Source organism: Trachemys scripta, chromosome 20 (genome assembly GCF_013100865.1).
Source record: "Trachemys scripta elegans isolate TJP31775 chromosome 20, CAS_Tse_1.0, whole genome shotgun sequence".
In the NCBI taxonomy this organism is placed as follows: Eukaryota; Metazoa; Chordata; order Testudines; family Emydidae; genus Trachemys; species Trachemys scripta.
In genome coordinates this window covers 2,820,850-2,839,918 of record NC_048317.1, presented here as the reverse complement: position 1 = coordinate 2,839,918, position 19,069 = coordinate 2,820,850, and the positions used below count along the sequence as shown (strand labels likewise).

At 64.2% G+C, this 19,069-nt stretch overlaps 2 protein-coding genes across 3 annotated transcripts in view; one reads left to right on the top strand and one right to left on the bottom strand.

Moving 5' to 3' along the window:
- The window catches only part of SH3D21 (SH3 domain containing 21), a 19,485-nt gene extending 16,313 nt beyond the window's left edge, over window positions 1-3,172 (top strand). The window contains exons 15-17 of the mRNA XM_034754314.1: window positions 511-683; window positions 1,322-1,385; window positions 1,938-3,172. Of these exons, the coding sequence (XP_034610205.1) occupies window positions 511-683; window positions 1,322-1,385; window positions 1,938-2,033 (333 nt within the window). The 3' untranslated portion in view covers window positions 2,034-3,172. The remainder of the gene's footprint in view (window positions 1-510; window positions 684-1,321; window positions 1,386-1,937) is intronic.
- A 2,482-nt stretch (window positions 3,173-5,654) lies between these two features.
- On the bottom strand, window positions 5,655-18,500 carry EVA1B (eva-1 homolog B). 2 transcript variants are annotated; one of them, XM_034754131.1, is made up of 3 exons: window positions 18,349-18,500; window positions 8,904-9,022; window positions 5,655-8,609 (listed from the first exon to the last, which is right to left on the bottom strand). In XM_034754131.1, the coding sequence occupies exons 2-3, from the start codon at window positions 8,968-8,970 to the stop codon at window positions 8,206-8,208; spliced, it is 471 nt and encodes a 156-aa protein (XP_034610022.1). In that variant the 5' UTR covers window positions 8,971-9,022; window positions 18,349-18,500; the 3' UTR covers window positions 5,655-8,205. The 2 variants fall into 2 exon arrangements, with proteins under 2 accessions (XP_034610022.1, XP_034610023.1); XM_034754132.1 differs by lacking the exon at window positions 18,349-18,500 and adding an exon at window positions 16,000-16,723.
- Between the last annotated feature and the right edge of the window lie 569 nt (window positions 18,501-19,069).

The following is a 19,069-nucleotide window of genomic DNA, read 5'->3' as shown; positions in this document are numbered from 1 at the left end:
GCAGCCGCCTCAACTGCATGGACTCTCCAAGGGTTATGCCTATGTGGAGTCATGGCAGGGACGGGAGCGTGTGTGTTGGGCAGCCAGGGCGGGGGCCATTTCCCTGGTGCTGCGCTCAGGTCAGGGGAGCTGACCCCATGCCGGCCCCTCCCCTCCCGTCTGGGGAGCCGGCACGTGGGCTGGTGCTCCGAGAGTTGGGGAGAAGCTGCAGCATGGGCAGCGCCGGGGCCAGCTCTGCACCTGGCAAAGGTTTGCACTTGTCTGGCTCTGCCTGGCAAGGAGCACCCACTTGGCCTGTGAGCTGAGGGGGCCAGGTAGCACCAGTGGGGAGATGGGTGCTGGAGACCTGCTGCGTTCCCTGAGGTGCTCTTCCTAGGGGAATGCCCGCCCGGTGCCCGTAGCTCTGGGACTGCTTGGGGGGGGGGCCCAGCTGTGGGACTCCCTCGTTGCAAAGTGACTGGCTTTCCCTGCCCCTGCTGGGAGTGTTTCCCATCGGTTCTGCTCCTGCAGGACGTGAAGGTGCCTCTGCTCCCAGCCAAGAGCAGCGTCCAGGCCAGGGAACTGCAGCCCCTGGAGAGCTTGGGCGACCCCCCCAAGGCGCAGGAGAAGCTGTCCCTGGAGGAACTGGTGGCCGAGCTCCGGTCCCTGCGCATCCTGATGGACCTGATGAGGGTGCAGCACCAGTGAGTGGGGCTGGGGGTGGGGGAGCTGGGGGTTGTTGGAGCCCTGGCAGGGACTGACCCTAGTGGCTGAGACGGCCAGCCAGAGCACCCCGAGTCGCCCGCTGCATGCAGCGTTCCCCATCCCCAGGGGACAGTGCAAGACTCTGCTTCCTAGCCGTGCTTGGAGCTGCCTCTCTCCTGGGCTGGGTTTGGGGGCAACTGCCTACAGCAGCCTCAGCCCTGGCCCGGCCTGCCAGCCCGTGTGCACGTCAACCCTGGTGGGCAGTGTCCCATCCAGGGCCGGTGACCCCTGGGCAGGGCAGGCCTGGTGCCAGCCCTGTCCGAGAGCCCTGTGGCCAGCGTCTCGGAGCAGCACGGGCCGGTCATGTCTGTGTGAGCCGGTAGAGCAGTGAATCGGCCCAGGGTGCCGTGGCTGGAGGGGGAATGAGGTCTGAGTGCCTGCCCTGTTTGTACGCAATCCCCTGGCCTTGGGGAGATCGAGGTTTGGCGCTGAACTTCATGGGAGGCCCTGCATGAGAAGCAGCGGCCTGCAGAGCTGGGTGCTCCTGGGGTGACTTCTTGGAGCTGGCCGAGGTTCTGGCCCTGAGCCCCAGCCCCCGGATCCCCGGAGAGCCAGCTCTGTGCACTGCCCTTTGCAGGAAGGACATGGAGGAGCTCAAGATGGCAATCAAGGAGGAGCAGGCCAAGCGTATGGTGCTGCAGGTGAGAGCCGCTGGGGATGCGGTGCTGCATGGGAAATTCAGGGGGGGGGGGGGTTTGCCCCAGCCCCTCCCCTCCCTCACTGGGATCTCACAAACCCAAGGCTTGTCATCGGGGTGCTACCCCCCTGAACCCCAACTCCCATGCTGCTGCTGCAGGGTATTCTGTGATAGCAGCATGTCTGTCAGTGAAATCCCCCAGGCCTCCACCCATGGGGCGGGGTGTGGGTCAGAGCGGGAGCTGGCGCTTGGAGTTGGATCTAGAAGGATTAACAGCTGAGCGGGGGGGGGGGGGGGGGGTAACTGAGTGTTCGTTGTGTGGTGCCCGGATGCCACATGGATGGGCACTGGCTGAAGTGACTCTTGGTCGCGGTGACCCTGTCTCCTCCTGCGCTTTCCCATCGGTAACCTGGGGCCTGGGTGCCTGGCTGCTCTCCACCAAGTGCTCGGGGGTGCCCGTTCTGAGAGACGGGCAGGCGCTCTGCCTAGGCAGTGCAGGGAGAGGGGCTGGAGTTTGCCCTGGTTCCCTTTGCTCCCACTCATCTCTCCTTTGCAGGTGGAAATCGAGAGCATGAAGCAGATGCCTGCCCTCGAGGGAGCAGGAGTGGCTGGGCCGGGCAGTGAACTGGAGGTACTGCCGGCCACGCTGTGACGTCCACTGTGCAGATGCCTCGCTCTGCAAACTCTGCTGGGGCTGTTAAACTTGCAAGAGAATCACTGGCCGTTGATTCCTCTTGGTGTCTGTTCACCCCGAGGCCAGCTCCCTGCCACGGGGAGTGGGGAGAAGGCCCAGAGCCCCTCCAGCTCCTCTCCTGCTGCGTCTGCTCACTGGGCCCTCCCTCGGGGGAAGCACTGTGAGGGGCTCTGGGCCATGCGGCCCCCTGAGCGCTGTGGTGGGGCTCAGCCCTTGGCCTGCTGTGGGGCCCGCTGGGCTGACCCTCTGGGGGATACTGGTTTTGTGATGGGCAGCATGGGGCACCTAGGGGCTGCCAGGGGAGTTAGCAATGCCCTAGCAGGACCAGAGTGTGAATGCTGGCAGCGCACAGGCCTGGTCTCGCCAGGGGGTGCTGGCTGCTGCCTGGATTTGGGCAGTCATCACCCCCCGAGCCCCGTCACCTGCTCAGCTCCAAATGTCCTGCCTATAGATCAAAGGAGGCCCCTCCGTCCCCCTGCCCCGGGAGAGGCCGCCCCATGTCCCAGCAGCATCTGTCCCTCTCTGGAGATTGGTCCTGAGCTCCTGGCTCTCCTCTTCTGCCCTGACCTGTCCCAGCCTTGGCCTGTGTGTGTGTGTGTGTGTGTGTGTGTGTGTGTGGAGCCATCTTTTAGCCCAGCACAACTCTCAAAGCCCATCTGTGACCCTAGCCCTAAAATCTCCCGGGGGGCTGCTGATGCTGACCCCTCCCGGACAAAAATCCCAGCCCTGTGCTGCGCGTCAGCCCTGGGGTCACCTGACCCCGGGCTCTGACTAGACCAGGATGACAGACTTTGGAACAGCTTCGCCCTAGTGCAGACAGCTATCTGCATTGTCCTGCTCAGCTGGCCCTGTGGAGTGAGCTCCCTCCCCCCAGCTAACGCGTTACATCCTGCCCTGTCCGCACTAGGGCACTCAGATGTGTTGGCTAAGCTGTCCCTGGGCCAGGCGTGGGTGCGGGAATCCTCATCCTAGTTAACCTGGGATAACTCGTGCAGGCTGGACCCACGTGTCCACAGGGTCCCCCACAAGTTGGCGCCACTGCATGTGTCCTGTCTGCACTAGAATCTAGTTGTGTTAGTGAGCATGTGTTCAAACATTACAGACCCCAATGCTCGGTCGAGTGACCCGGCTCTCTGCCAGCCCCCTTCCCATCAGGAGCCCTGGCCGACCCCTCTGGTTCTTCCTATGCCCTTTTAATCCTGAGAACTGGGCGTTTCTCCCTCGCTCTGAGAGCCGCTTCCTGCCGTGCCCACCGGTTCGCTTCTGCTCTGCTTGTCTGACATGGGGGTGGGGCTGGAACAGCTGTGAATGTCCTTCGCCCCCAGGAGCCGCTGTCCCACTGCCGACAGCCTGAGGTTTTAAAAACTATTTTATAAATATGTGTAAAATGTTAATAAACTATTTTTATACAAATCTTAGCTGCTGCCTGGCTGCTGTAGTGTCGACAGCATCTGTGACGTGCAAGGCGCTGTACAGACTTGAGGGGAGAGCCGGTCCCTGACCCGATGAGTTGGAGCAGTCCAGCCATAGGCAAAGGGCTGGGGAGAGGGGTCAGACTGAAAGCCAGGAGCTCGCTGCCGATCAGCAGGTCAGGTTAGCTCCACGCGCTGTATTTCTCAGTCCAGTGGGGCAAGGCCAAGCCAAGGGGCACCATGCACCGCTGCCCCAGGCTGGCATGGGAGGGCAGCTGGCTGGCTCTGGGCTCCTGTCCCCTCCCCCTTCCAGGCATCCCTTCTACCGCCCTCCTTCCCACTGCAGCCTCCCCAGGAAGCTGCTTACTGGATCCTGGCTTGTCAGACCATCTCCTCCGCGGTGTCAGCCTGGCCCCCCTGCCCCCCAGAGGCCTCACTCCCAGGGGGGCCCACCTGGCATCCTGCCCTTGTTTATCAGCTCGGTGCAGGTCGACACAAGTCTCTCTGCATTCTTGGCAGCCTGCTCGCCTTGGGGCTAGGAGGGCACATCTGGAAAACATCTGGGTCCTGTTACAGCTGGCGGCAGGGGGGCCAGGCCCTGGTGGGAATGAGCTATTTTTATACATTGGGCTGGGGCGGAGGGGGGCTGTGGTCTCAGGCAGGGGAAGGTCTCGCTCTTCTCCCACACACACAAAGGCAGGGTGCCCCAGGTCAGTCCAGCAAAGCCACGGCCTGGCAGGGGCAGCTCTGGGCTGGCCCGGGCTCAGCGCAGCTCCTGCTGTTCGACCCGCCTAAGGCTGGGCTGGGCCAGGCCCTTCGCTGCCCGGGAGCCAGCAGGCTGAGTGCTCGGCCCCGGGGTGCCATGTGGCGCTGCACCAGCGTGGGCAGGTGGCTCTGGGCTGCCGTGGGATCAGTGCCAGCGGCTGGAAGTGAGGAGCACAGGGGGTCCTTCACGCTGGCCAAGGGGGGCCAAGGGGCGTGTTTACACAGGGCACTGAACGAACAGCAGTGCGGGCTGGGGCGCAGAGTGGAGGGCAGCCCCTGGTGCAGGAGGCTGGGGAGGGGACGTAGCTTGCCATGGACTTTGAAAGCAGCCCAAACCCCAGCGAGCTGGGAGCGCCCCCCTAGCCCTGGCTTGTGGCTGGCTGGGCTAACCGCAGTGCGCTGGGCTATCCTGCTGGCAGCCAGCCCAGAACCGGCAGCCGCCGCGCCGCCCCCCCCCTCCCCCCAATCCAGGAAGCAGCGAGTGAGTGATGGGGCAAGTCAGATGCTGCCGGAAAGGGACAGCAACTAATTTTAGCAGGAATGCTGGGGCCAGGGGAGGGGAAGGAGCCTGGGAAGGCTTCTCTAGACAGCAGCTCCCACAAGGGGCGGGGGAGGCTTGGGCTCAGGACCAAGGTGGGGGGGGGGGCAGGTGCAGCTGCTGGGTTGGGGCTCCTAGGTGCCCTGGGGCATCTGCCTGCCAGGGGCACAGGCTCTAATGCCTGGACCCTCACTGCTCCTTGCACCTACTGCCCTCGTGGCTGCTCAAAGGGGTTCTTGCAGCCAGGGAAACTGAGATGCGGGGGGGGGGGGGTGACCCAAGCTGCACAGCAGCTGGGGTGCAGGGGCAAAGATGGCGGCCTGCCAGGGCTGGCCTTACCATGAGGAGAACTGAGGTGGCCGCCTCAGGTGCCAGACGGTGTGTGTATGTGGGGGCACCACTAGGACCCAGAAGTGAGACCTTTCAAAGTTTTGGCCCAAGCGAGGGGGAAGGGGGCGTCACTTGAGCTCCCTGCCTCAGGTGCCAAAATGTTGGGGGTGGGCCCTCAGGCCTGCCCCCTTGGCCCTGCTCAGTGCCAGCCCTGCCTGCCTGGCTGCTGTTGCAGGGCAGTGGCTGTGCTGGGTTCCACTTCACCATCAGCCAGGTCTCTCTCCCCTCCCATTCCCAGCCCACGCAGGCCTGGGTGCTGCCCTGCATTGACTCTGTGCTGGGTGAATCCTGGGGGGGGCTGGAACCTGTCTCTGGAGCGCAGGGCTCCCTGCTCTCTTCTGGTGTACTCAGAGGACCAGGCTGCTCCCAGCGGGCAGAGCTGAGCTCCGGGCTGGGGCGCTGCCTTGAGGAGAACAGCCAGGGGCCGGAAGCGGGCTAGCCCTAGATGCCGCAAGAGACCACGCTGCTTTGAGGAAGGGTCCATGCTGTTTATAAAAGCACATTTCAGGGCCAGAGTGCTCTGACCTGGTAGTCGTGAGCTCTGCCTATGTTGTGCTACCCACACTGCCCTGGGGCCACTCCAGAGAAGGGCCCCGCACTGGCCAGACCGTCCTTTGGTGGAGCCAGGCACTGCATGCTGCTGTGGGGCTCCCCCACGCTCCTGGGCACAAGCCCCAGTGCCCCTGGCCTGGGCAGAGATGGCCAAATGCTCTGACTGTATTGCCACAATTAACGTCCTTTGCAAACCCCCCCCCCGCTCTGGGAACAGGCTCCTGGGGGCAGGCTGGCTGCAATGGCAGTGTGGGCCTCCCAGTCAGACCAGGGTGCTGTGGCGGTGCTGCCCGGGGAAGCACCAGTAACCGACCTCACCCACCGTGCTGAGCAGCCAATGGGCTGGTTTGGGGCCAGGCTCCAACCTGGAGCGGGTGGGGGCAGCGCTGCCGCGACTTCCCTTCCCGGAGCTCCCCAGGGAGTGGCTACGGGGTGGGCAGAGGGAATCGTACCAACTGCTCAAGGTGCAGCAATGTCCCTGCGCTGCACGGTACCACCCCAGTGTCCAAGAGCAACACCACGCCCTGGCCCTTGCCCCTCGGGTGGAGGGGAGACACAGGCCATGGAGAGGATCCCTGGGGGTGAAGTGTGGGGGGGGTCTCGCTCTCTGTCTCCAGCAGCCCCCACCCCCCTGTCACTGGCCCAAGAAAGCCCAGCTGCATTGGCAGGGCCTAGCCCAGACAGGGTCCCCAGAGTGTAAGAGTCACGGTCCTGGGCCCAAACCCCTGCCCATGTCCCTCCCTCCTATAGTACCGGAGCAAGACACAGTCCGCACCAGCAGCAGCTCAACCTCACCCTCCCTGCAGCTGCCGGGCGCCTGGCTCCTTTCACACCCGCAGCCAGTGGCCAAGAGGATGGCTGGTGCCCTGGGGGGCTTGGCGGCTCAGCACCACGAGCTCTGGGGCTTGCCGGCCTGAGGGGTTGGCAGGGGGCTGGACTGCTGGGCCAGACATGTGCATGGGACTAGCAGGCACCTGTCAGTGCTAGGAAAGGGATCCAGCCACACGCCCATGGTGGTCAGCAGGGTTCCCTTCTCCTGCAAGGGCTGGGACTGCCCCCATGGGCACAGAACCCTTCGGACTGGCTCTGCAGGACCATGCTGCCCTAGGCCACCTGCAGCGCCACCCGCTCGTGCAGGAATGCAAAGCCAGTCACTGCACAGCCAACGGGCAGCCCATCCCCATGCCGGCCTCCGGAGCCGTGGGCATGGCTGGGCAGCTGAACCGAGCTGGGATGCAGCAGGGAGGATTAACCTGGGAATGCTGCATGGGAGTTTTACTAGTTTACTGTCTGCATTAATACGAGATGGGGATGGGAAATAAGGGGGTGACTTCACTGGGGGATGATACTTGAGGGCCAGCACATAAAGGCTGGTGACTGCCCTCCGTAACCTGAGCCCAGGAGGGGGTTGGCAGTTCCCTGCCCGGGAAACTGGACAAAGGCTGGAGGAGGAGCCGGGGGTGAGCTGGCTGCAGGGAGTGTCAGTGTGGAGATGGCTGGGGAGATTGGGCGAGGCCCAGAACGTGGGTCTGGGCTCCCCACACCCCAAGATGGCCCTGACTGAGGGGTCCTGTTCTCTGTACCTACAAGCTCTGTTCCTGTCATCTAATAAACCACCTCTTTTACTGGCTGGCTAAGAGTCACGGTGAATCGCAGGAAGTGGGGGGGTGCAGGGCCCTGACTCCCCCACACACTGTGACACGAGCACCCCAGGAACTACTGCTAACAGACCGATAACTATCGCGCTGCCCCTAGCCTTTAAGCTCGACCTTACCTAGCACTCTGCACTACGTGGGGGCTGGACTGGGGGGACCCATTAGCCTGGCATTGTCCCTCCAACACCATCCAGTACCAGGTGTTTCAGAGGAAGGGACGAAGCCACCCATGGTGGCCAGTTCTGGGAGTGTCCGTCCATGAGCCCCAGTCCATCCATGCCCCAGCAGGACCCTTCCAGGGGCTGGGCTTCCTGGGCACTCAGTTCTCTCCTTGCTGCCGTCCCATGCACTTGGTTCGCTGAGGGCGGGAAGCCAGCCTGGCAGGACCTGCGCCGTGTCCCTGATCAGGTGGGGGCAGGGAGCTCCTGCAGGAAAGGGGGGGGCTCCCCATCACCAGCGGTGAGAGCGACGCTTCCTGCGCCGTTAGCGGGGCCCTGCGCAGTCAGTTAACGAGAGCAGCGCCTTGAGGAGCCTGGTGCTCGGCAGAGCCTGGCTCCGCCAGTAACAAACACCACGCGCAGCTGGCGCCAGCTAACGGGGCATTTCAGGGGGCCAAGCCCCGCCCAGCTCGCACACAGACACAGTGCCCAGGGGCTGTGCAAAGGGCTGGGGAACATCTCCAGACTCACAGGCACTCCCGGAAAGGGTGCCCAAGAGCAGCGCGTGCAGGGGGTCCGCCTACCAGGGCCCCACGTGGCCGGGGGGCTGCCATCACAGTCGAGCTCAGGGATCTGGGCAGCCAGGCCCCGTGCCCGCAGTCAGTAGTAGTGCACTCTGCCCACGGTGCCCGTGCCCAGGATGTCCGGCTGGCCGTTGCGCCAGATCTCCCGGATGATGCGCTCCCGTTCCTCCAGCCGCTGGGCCCGCTCAAGCTCCTCCGCCGAGGCAAAGACGTTGACAGTCAAGGTGCCATCGGCCGGGCTGTGGTTCTCCAGGGGGATCTCGGTGATGGGCAGCGGGGACTCCGTCGCCATGTTGTCAACCGTGTCCTCCTCCTCCTCCTCGTCTTCCTCGCTGACGTCCCGGAGGCTCCTCCTGGGCTTGGCAGGGAGGCTGCGGGTGTGCGGCCGGCAGGAGATGCGGATCACCAGCAAGCAGAGGGTTAACACCAGGCCGAAGCAGACGCCCAGGACAAAATAGAGGCCAAAACTCTCAGGATTGTCTGGCACGGAAACAAAGGGGAGGGGCTTGAGAGACAGGACCTGTCATGCTGGGCACCCATGCCCAGCCAGAGGGCAGCCAGCCAGTGGGCTCTCCCTGGGCGGTTGGTGCCTGCCAAGCCCGGAGTTCCCAGGGCTCCCATGGCCCTGTGCAGCTGCCCAAACTTAGGGTTAGGGTTAGGAGGGAGCAGGGAGGGGGGGGCTAAACACCTGCCCTGCTCCCCCCTCCCATCCACCCCAGGAGCAACCAGTGCGCAAGTGGTCAGCACATCCCCCCCCCCGCCCCGGACACCCACCTCGGATGTGGGCGTAGGCGGCCATGCTGTTGCTCAGCAGATCCATCTCCCGCTTGCGTGTCTCCATGGTGGCCACACTGGGGCTCTCGCCAGGCCGAAGGGTGACGTGCTCGCAGCACCTAGGAGACGGGGGCTTGAAATGGGGCTGCCCACGCACCGCTCCTCTGCCCCTGCTCCAGCCCCCCAGCCCTCCCTGCTGCTGGCTGGGGAGGGCCATGGCTGTTTCCGAGGGGCAGATCCACCCAAGGTCTGGGCCTGGTGAGGCCGGCCGCCGGCACTGGCTTAATTGGCCCCCCTGCGAGGGCCAGGTACTGTAATGCCAGCAGCATGGTGCCCTCGGGGGTCCTGCGATCGCTCCTCACGGGAGGCAGGTGGCCGTCCCGGTTCAGGGGTGCCTTGCGCCAGTCGTGCCCTGCCAAGCCAGAGCTATTGGCGTGTATGCGCCAGGCCACGCCAGGCACCAGCTCACTGCTGCATTTTAGAGCCTAGCGAACAGCCGCCCCCCCCCCCCCCGGGGGGGGGGGGGAATTTCTGGGTTTTTAACATGATGCCACACACCGCAGGAGTTCGGGTCATGTCCCAGCCTGGGGCTGAGAGCTGCCACGCAGGGCTGTAGTTGGCACGGCTGCTGCCCACCCCTTAGCCGGGTGCTGGCTCCCTGAACCCAGCCCACTGCCCTCTGCAGCTGGTTGCTCGAGGGGGGGGCCTTGCATTTCTCTCTTGGGTTTCAAATGGAGCCTGCAGCCCCACAACCCCCAGCCCCAGGGAACACAAGAAGGCAGTGCCCAGCAGGGGCTGAGCCGGCCCCAGGGTTCGCTCACAGGTGCTGTGGGACTAAGCACCACCAGAACCAGCCCGTGACAGTCACCCCAGCTCTTCCCAGCAGACACCGTCAGGGATGCCTTTCCCCACGACGCTGCCCAGGGCTCTGGGTGCAGGCCCCTCCCGATAGGTCGTGCCAGGGGGCCACTGCCCAAGAGAGGAGTGTAACCAGCGCTATCCTGGGACACTAAATAACCCTCACACAGCTGCCCAGGGCCTTCCCTGAGCCCTGGGCCAACAATGGGGAAACCGAGGCACGGAAGGGGAAAGTGACTAGCGCGATCGTAGAGCCCGGAAATGGAACCCTAGCAGCTCCCTGCTTTGTGCTCAGGCCACTGGCTGGCCTAGTTTCCTAGGACGGGCAGCAGCAGGGCAGGCAGGCGTGGGGATGGTTGGTGGCCTTTGCGCAGAGGTGGGTGGGGAGCGGGAGGGATTCTGCCCAGCATGGGGGTAATCAAAGATTACCAGGGCGACTTAGCCAGCCCACCACGGCCGGCACCCAAAGGCCCCAATAGCTGGAGGCGTCGGGTGCCCATGTGGCTCCTTGGTGCACACAGACATGGGGGGGGGGGGGGGAGGCGCGGGCGTGGGGGGAGTCCTTACCGGCTCGGGATGCCAGGCCCTGCTGGAGGAGCTGCTGTGGATTTCGGAGCTGCCCACGTTTTTATTGCCTGGGGGGAGGGGCTGAGCTGCCCATTATGTCCGTGCAGCTGCACACCAGGCATCTGGAGCCGCCCGCTGGCAGGGGGATTAGCCAGGCCGCTGTGCCGCGAACGGGGGCCCCCGCAACCAGGCAGGGGCCAGGGTGCTCAGGGCAGCGCTTCCCCTCCCCCCGGAATCCAGGCCCCCTGCAGACAGTGCCCCCGGCACAGCCCCACCAGAGCCCGGCCCCTGGTGCGAGGGACAGTGCCGGCTGGGGAGCAGCGAGGCGGCAGGACACACCGACAAGCCGGGAGCATATGGGGGACGTGGGAAGCCAGGGCCCCAGTGAGCGCAGGAGCTCCCTGGCTCGCCTGGGTCCCTGCCATCTCGTCTGAGCCGCTGGGCTCGGCCGTCAGCAGCAGAGCCACCTCCCAGGGGCGGGTTTGGAGTGGAAGCACCTGGCTCCATGCGTGACCCTGATGGCACCGTCCTGCCGTTCCCGCCCCTGCCCACAGGCCCCGAAGGGCAGCTGGTGTCAAGGAAGAGGCAGGCACCGAAGCCAAACCCATTGCAGCTGGACAGGGAGCCAGCGGGCGGGGCTGGAAATCCAGAGCAGACACTGAGCCCAGAGGCTGCCGGGCCTCTGACTCCAGAGGGAGGGGAAAGCCCAGAGGGAGCCCCAGCAGCTGCCTTTGCCACCATCGGAGGCTGCCCAGAGGCCAGAGACAGCTACTGCGTAGGGCCCAGGTTCCCATCCGAGGCACCTCTCGGTGCACCCCTTCCCCAGGGGAAGCACTCCAGACCCCCAGCAATCCCCCACCCCCCAGCCCAGTGAGAGCATATTCCAGCCCCCAGGGCCCATCATCTCTAGGCCTACCACCCTGACGGAGGAGGCGGCTAACGGGCACACCCCCAGTTCGGGAAACGGGAGGATGAAAGGAATGTCCCTCTGGGTGTGTGCCCCACGCAGCGATGGCTCCAGCCCAGCGCCCCCAGACCTGGGAGTGTCCAGGCAGGATCTGAGCTCAGCTCCAGGATGTGAAAGGACAGCACCCAGCCTGGGCAGCCCCTCTGGGGGGTGGCTATGCGAGGAAAACACTCCGTGACATGCTCACCTAAGAAGGGCTTCGCAAGGATAGGGATCGGCTCCATGCCAGTGTACGGAGCCTGCAAACATCCCCTTCGCCCTAGCCCGGGGACAGGCGAGTGACCCTCCCAGGTCACACAGGGGACAGTGAGGCACAAAGCACAACGGTGATATGACCAAAGTCAATGGCAGAAACGGAACTGAGGAGGCCTGGCTCCCAGCCCCATCTGCTCTCACGGCTCGACACCACTCCACCCTCAGAGCCGGCGATAGAACCCAGGAGTTCTGACTCCCAGCCCCGCCCCCCCACTCTAACCACTAGACCCCACTCCCCTCCCAGAGCCGGGCATAGGACGCAGGAGTTCTGACTTCCAGCCCCCCACCCCCACTCTAACCACTAGACCCCACTCCCCTCCTAGAGCTGGGGATAGGACCCAGGAGTTCTGACTCCCAGCCCCGCCCCCCCACTCTAATCACTAGGCCCCACTCCCCTCCCAGAGCCGGGGATAGGACCCAGGAGGCCCAGACACCCCCCACTCTAGACCGTCCAGCTCCACTCCTCTTAGATTCCTGTTCTGGCAGATGTGCTGCAGCCTCCCCACCCCCCACGCCCCCAACTAGGGCCCAGCCCGTCGTGGCCTGTCCGGTGCATGACCCGACGCCGCTGTGCCCAACTCCTCCCTGGCCTGCTGCACCCGGCTCTTGACTGTGCCGCAGGGAGCGAGCTCTCGCCCCACTCGGCCGGGCGGTGTCTGGGGACGATCCCCCCACAGGGACGGAGAGGACATGCTGTTGTCATGACAGCCCAGGGCCCGCTCATGGCATGAATTGTTTGCACATGGCGCTCCGAGCCTGCTACCAGGAGACGGAGCTGGGCACGGAGGAGCCGGGGGCGTCTCTGGCCAAGAGCAGGGAGGACCTAGCCCAGGGCAGCCTCGGTGCCAGGACATTGTAGACCACGTCAGACATCGCCCGCTCAGTGTCAGGGCCGTGTGCCGGGCAGAGCAGCTCCTGGAGCAGGAGTGACCCGTCGCTCCCCCAGCTGCACAAAGCTAATCCTCGACTAGGCCCGGGGTCCCACGGGGTGAGCCAGTTCCTCCTGCAGGCTACGGCTGTGGGGCGGGGACTGGTTCCACTGCCCCCATCAGCCCTGCAGCAGGGGCCAGAGGGGTACAGCAGAGCCACGCTCTGCTACTGCCCAGCCTGTAGTGGTGCAAGGTCGCCCTAACCTGCTCCCAGCTGCCCCCGAGTGGACATGGTGGAGAATCCAGGCCTTAGGGCACTGCCGTTCTCCAGGGGCTCCGGGTCCTGCTGTCGGCTCTTTGGGGCAGGGGCCTGGTCGTGCTTTGCAGAGTCCGATGCAGCCACCTCTCTGCCGACAGGGCTGGATTTTCAGGCTTTCAGCAGACCTGGGCAAGCTGGGCATGGAGCCTATGGCAACTGGGGATTGCGCTCTCTGCGTGCAGGCAGCGGGCGTGTTCCCCCAGGCTGGTGCACAGGGACCCCTCTCACACTCAGCTGTGGCCTCTCTCATTCCCAGGTCAGAGCCCTGCCAACATCTCTTCCTGCAGCGCATGGTGCCATTAGTGCCCAGGGCAGGAAGCGGGCTGGGGGCACAGGGTCCCATGCCCCTGTGGGATCCCACCCTGCTGCTGCTATCAGGTACGGGAGCAAACCCGGGCTCCTCCCTTGTTCGCCACCTGGCCCTAGACACCAGGCAGTGGCCAGGGCACTGGCTGGGGCCACAGGGCTAGGCCGGCTGCCCGCTATGAGGGAGCACTGCTGTCCTCCCTTGACGATGTGTGTCACAGCTCAGAGGAGCCTGGCTCAGGAGGTCCCACTCCTGCTGGAGCTTTCATTCCCCTGCCCTCCTCATGTGATGGGCTATCTCACCGCAGCCACTAGCAGACTGGGGGAGAACAGCAGTGGAAATCAGGCAACTCCCCCACCACAGCTGGCCCTGACTGCAGCCCTTGCTGGCCTCTCAGCGGAGATGCCGGGGAGCGATGGGCCGTCCGCAGGGGCTGACCTGCCCTCACCCGGCTGGAGGGGCCTGTGCTGAGAGCTGAGCAGAGGGAGAGCAGAAGGGGAGCAGAGCCAAACAACCCAGTCAATAGTCTTCCCTTCCCAGCATCCCCCAGGACAACGGAGAGGGTCACTCCTGTGGCAGGAAGGCAGCGCTGGCGATGCCCCACGCCGGCACTCGTCCAGCGCCGGGCGTCCCGAGGGCTCCCAGAGCAGGTTACACAGCTCGGCAGAGACCGCCATGCCGCCACCTCAGGGGTGAGAGCACAGCTATCTCCCTGTGCTATGACCGTGTCGCAGGAGGGTACCCCGCTAACTAGTGAATCACAGCTGCCCAGATGTTCCTTCTGGGCCTCCCCAGCCAGCTGCAGGCCTGCTTAGCTTCAAAGAGCATCGGGCTGCGTTTTTCAATGCACCGAGCTCTGGGTGCCAGCTGCCCATCCCCCAGCCATGAAATAACACCGCATGGCCGTCTGCTGCCTACATCCCTGGCCTCAGCCCCGCCACCGCTGTTCCCCTGCCCAGATCTGCCCCAGACAGTTTCTGGCTTGCGCTGAGTAAATAGGATGATCCCAACAATGTGTGGAATGGCAGTAAATCTGCAGACGCCGGGCTCCTGACCACATGCTCTTGGCTGGGGGCTCTGGAGCTGCAGCCGGGCACAGAAACGCCTCTATTCTTTCCCCTGAACGTTTGGGATGAATTTAGCGCTTGAGCAATTAAAGGGCTCGGAACATGGGCTGGAGTCAGGCACAGAGCGGCAGGGAGGGAACCAGCCCATGCCCCTCTGCCAGCCTGACCCCGCTCCGAGGCTCCCCAGCTCTGTGGATGGCCCCTCAGTTCTGATCTCCAGCCCCCCGAGCTGTCGCAGCCCTGGATTCTCCCCCACCCCTCTGCTCCAACCTCTCAATCTTTACCCACAGCCCCCTGCTCCCCCAGCCCTGGGCCTGAGGGAATCAAGAGCCCGGGAGTGGGAGAACTGACACTTCCTCCATGCGCTTTGGATGATCCCCCTCTCAGCACCAAGCTGCCATGTACCCACTCTCTCCTCCAGGCCTGCCTTTAACCTGCATGTCTTCCTTCAAACTCAATAAGGAGTCTGGTGGTACCTTAAAGACTAACAGATTTATTTGGGCATAAGTGTGCATGGGTAAAAACCCCTCTTCTTCGGATGCATCCTTCAAACTGATCTTCCCGCCAGCCCTCTGTCCTCCCTCCCACCACACGCTTCAAATTAGGGAACTAACCAGACACTGCCCCTTACTTTGCAGTTCAGGTATGTGGCTTCCTATTGCCTTCGTTCCATCTCCCTCCCTGGTATGGTGCCTACCTACTGTCAACTCTTTGGGGCAGCGACCGGGTCTTATTGCCCTTCTAAAGAGCCGGGCATGTGGTTGATGCTGCCCTGACAACTTTCTTGTGCCTGAGCAGCTGGGAGGGGCGGGGGCAGAGGAAGGCTCCAGACCATGGGAAGTTTAGTCCTTTCATAACCATTTGTTTCAAAGGACCCTAATCTGTGGGAAACTCTGATTAGTGCCTTTGGCGGGTTTCTAAGTACAACGAGAAGGGGCCAGTTTACTTCTCCCCACCACACACCTCGCCTTTTAAATTAAAACCATAGCGCTTTATCTGCAGGCCATGTGTTTACTTAGCACTCCTGGGTGGGGGGAGCAGAGAGAGGAGCAAGCCGGGGGTTGGGAACCTGGGGGGCGAGGGCAGAGGGAGGGGGGAAGTGGAACCAGGAGCCCGGGGGTGGCCGGGGAGGGCAGGGGGATGGACTCAAGTCACCTCTTCCCGAGCTGCTTGTTCTGGGGCGGCCTGGGCTTGTTTTTGAAAGGCATATTTACCTCATGAGACTTGCCAACTTTGGCTTCCTCCCCGGACAGGCCAGCGGTGGCTTTGTGGGGTGAAGTAATGGCCCTGGTTTGCCTGGGTCCCACCCCGCCGTACAGCCCCTTCCTGCGCCCGGGAGCAAGGATTACACCTGGGAGTGGCGCTGGCCTGGCCCCTGGCTGCTCATGGGAACCCCGGGGGGACATGGCCGGCGGATTTGAGGGAGACGCCCGGTTCGTGCAGGCTCCAGGAGCACAGCCCCATGCACTGCCCAGCTCTAGGGCCCCCGGAGGAGGGGGAAGGGTGGTCCAGGTGCCCACAACAGAGCCACAGGGTCACTCAGCCAGAGGCCAGATCCCTGGGGGGTACTGAGGCAGCAAGAGCAGCATGCTGCCCGATCGGCGTTGCACACAGCACCCCGCGGAGCGACCAGCCGCCACCACCAGCAGCCAGAGAGCCAGGCACAGACGGCGGCCGAGGGCGCGGGCCTCTGGCTGACAGAGCCCGGCTGCCCAGCCCTGGCAAAAGCTGACCAGTGTCGCTTCACCCAAGGAGCGGGCAAGGGTTAATGCTGAAGTGCATGGGACCGTGACAGTCTTGCCCCCAACCCAACCCCACACCGGCCCCTCACCCCCTGCTGCGCTATGCCACGGAAAGGAGGGGCGCGCCTCGCAGGCACCAGCTTACCCCTTGTGCTGCCACCTTCACAGCAGGGGCCTCCCGGCTCCCCCCATGTCCGTCCGCAGGCTTGGGAGCAGCCCCGTTCTGGAGCTCCTGGGGCCCTCTGCAGCTGGGGCGGGACAGGAGCTGGCGGCCAGCCCCCCCCCCCGGTGCAGGCGCCCAGTGGAAAGAGCCGCTCACTTCCTTCCAGATGTGAGCACAGGCAATAATTGTTAGAGTCCAAGCTGCAGTGCTCACAGGAAAAGTCGCTGTCGGAGAGTGGGGGGGAGGGCAAACCTGCCCCTCCCCTGGCCGTCCCCTCCCCCTCCCCTCGGCAGGAAGCTCCGCAGGAGGGAGATTTAAAGGCAATGGGAAAAGGGGGCGCTGGGCCCCTATGAACTGTCCCTCTGCTCCTCAGACTGCCCCCTGGATCCCCAGGGCCTTTCCGAAGTGGGGGAGTCACAGCAGGGACGAGCTAATCCCCGGCCCTGTGTTGGGGAGCACAGGGGACCCCTGGGGCCCAGCACTGCCCAATTCACTTCTACTTTGGGGGTCAACGAGCCTAAAAACCTCAAAGAAATGCTCAGGCCAGGCTGAGATATTTGCTCAATTTCCATCCTCAGGCTCCCTTGGAACGTCGCTCAAACACGGTCCAGTCACCCCAACACGGGGCCCCAGACACGGCCCAAACGCACCCAACACAGGGCCCCAGGCACGGAGCAGAGTCACCCCAACATAGGGCCCCAGGCACAGCCCAATCTCCCCAACATGCCCCCCCCCCCGCCGCCCCAGGCATGGCCCACAGTCACACGTAACCCTCGCCATCCTCTGAAGCCTCAGGCCAGTCTGTGGCCAGGACGAGGTTTTGCACTGAGAACTGGTGCGGTCTGACGCGTGGGGGAAAGAGTCGGGGTGGAATGGAAGGAGCGTGGGTAGGAGACGCCCCCAGAGCTCCCGCGACTCTCCCTGCACTCGGGCCCTGGCAGGGGTGAGCCGATTTCCCAGAAACGACTCTACACAGGGAGGAATGAGGAAAGAAATGCAGCAAATATGTGACACATCAGCAGAATTGTCCCTGGACAGGCCATTCCTAGCGCTTCCCGCAGGCAGCCGGGCCCCTCCAAACGCACAACAGCCCTGGCATTGCCAGGGCTCCGAGAGCCCCCAGGGAACCCCGACCCGCAATGCGGAACCTGCCTCTGGCCCCCCAGGAGCTCGGTGAGGCAGTGAGCCCCTTGGAGGGGTCCCAGCAGCCGAGGTGATTGAGGCTTGCACTTTGCATGCCCTTGCAATGGGTGCTCCAAGGGGACCGAGGTGCTTTTGGAAACCCCAACCTGGGTCCCTGACACATTCGATGCCCCTGGGGTGGGACGTGAAGTCTAGTTCGATCCCAGCAGCAGCAAGGGGTTCCCTAGATTGGGAGCCCATCCTGCTGCAGGACTCCCCAAAGCCCACACTCTTGTGCACCCAGGCCAAGCCCAGCACGGGCCTGCCGCAGGGGCCCCACCAGGGAGGAGCAGCGCCTGGTTAATGATTAACACTGAGTCAGGGTGTGCAATGCAGAAAGGACAGCAGGGCAGGGGGAGCTGGGCCAGGCACCTGCTCAGAAAGGCTGATACGGGGCACAGGGGGCTAGACGGTCTGTGGTAAGGGGGAACCACGCTGGGAGCAGTGCCAGGGCAGAGGTGAGACCTGCCCTCGGCCCCCCTAGAGCTGGCACCAGCCTCCCCCCGTGCCCTTTGATACCAGGCGGCGAAAAGCGAAGCAGGCAGCATTCGGGGGCAACCAGGCTGCCTGGGCACCGACATCTTTGGGGAATTCTGGCTCTTCTCCTTGCCACGGCCCAAGGAAGGGCCTGTTTCTTGCACCCCCATTGCCCTGGGGGCTGTGGGGCTGCGGGCCATAGGAGGGGGTGTCAGGCTGGGGAATCCAGCCGGCCAGGCATGGTGTGGGCAGTGCACAGGAGTACCCCCAAATGTGACACCTTCTCAGAGTGGGAAGAGCCCCGTATCATGGCCCAGGGCACGGAGCATGGGACGAGGGCATATCCAGGCCTTCCCGCTGCCCTGCCTCTGCCCAGGGAGGGAGTGCGTGTGCAGACGGACGCAGACAGAAGATGGGGGCCCGTGGTGCTGTGGGTGAGTGGCCGGGGGCAGGATAGAGGGGGCCATCCCCTGGGCTGGTGAGTCACCTGGCCCCAGCTCTGACCCATTGGGAGCCATGCTCCCCCCCCCCCCCCCCCCCCCCCGGGCAGGAAGGCCCCCCCCCCCATCCCCTTTCAACCCCCCCCCCCTCCCTTTGCAAAGGACTGAGGCCCGAGTAGGAGCGACCGAAAGGGAGACCGAGCAGGCGGCTGTTGGTGGGATTGGTACTCACCGGGCCGAGGGGCGCTGGGGGGCACGGGGCCGCCTGGCTGATGCGGGATCTGGGGCTGTGCGACGGCGGCAGGAGCCGGCTGCACTTTGGCTGGGAAATGGGAGAGAAAGGTCTGTTTAGCATTAACGCTGCAGCAACAGGAAATAGTTTGGAGGAGCCTGGCGGTCAGCGCTCCCCAGAGCAGCCCGTGGCAGCCCCCTCCCGCAAGCTGGGACGGGGGGGAGGGGGTAGCGGGTTAAACCTGGCTCCCTGGGGACGGTGGGAGCTGGGGGCAGGGCCCTGAGGAAAACTTTGCAAAGGCAGCGCTTTGTGCATCGCCCAGTACAGGAGACGGGCCTGCCCCAGCCCTGGCTCTAACACCCAGCAATTCCCCCCCACCCCCCAGAGCCCAACCAGTGTCCCCACCAGCTCTCATACTTAACCCCCCAGCCCTCCACCCCCGCATCTTTCCTGCATCCCAGGTTCTCCACAGTCCAGGCCGGAGGCCCCGGGGCCCAGCACCTCGGGGCCGTGCTGGCAGCTAGGAACCCTGGTCATATGTGACTGGGCCTGAGTCACACGGGCTGCTGAGACTCGAACCTGGATCCCTGGTGCTGCAAACCCCCATCCCCTCACTCTGCGGGCAGAGACCCTGGCGTCAGGGAGCATTTGGAACAGGGAGTGAACCTCGCACTCAGCCCCGAGCTGTGTGTGCTGGTGCGGGGGACACTTACCATCCCCC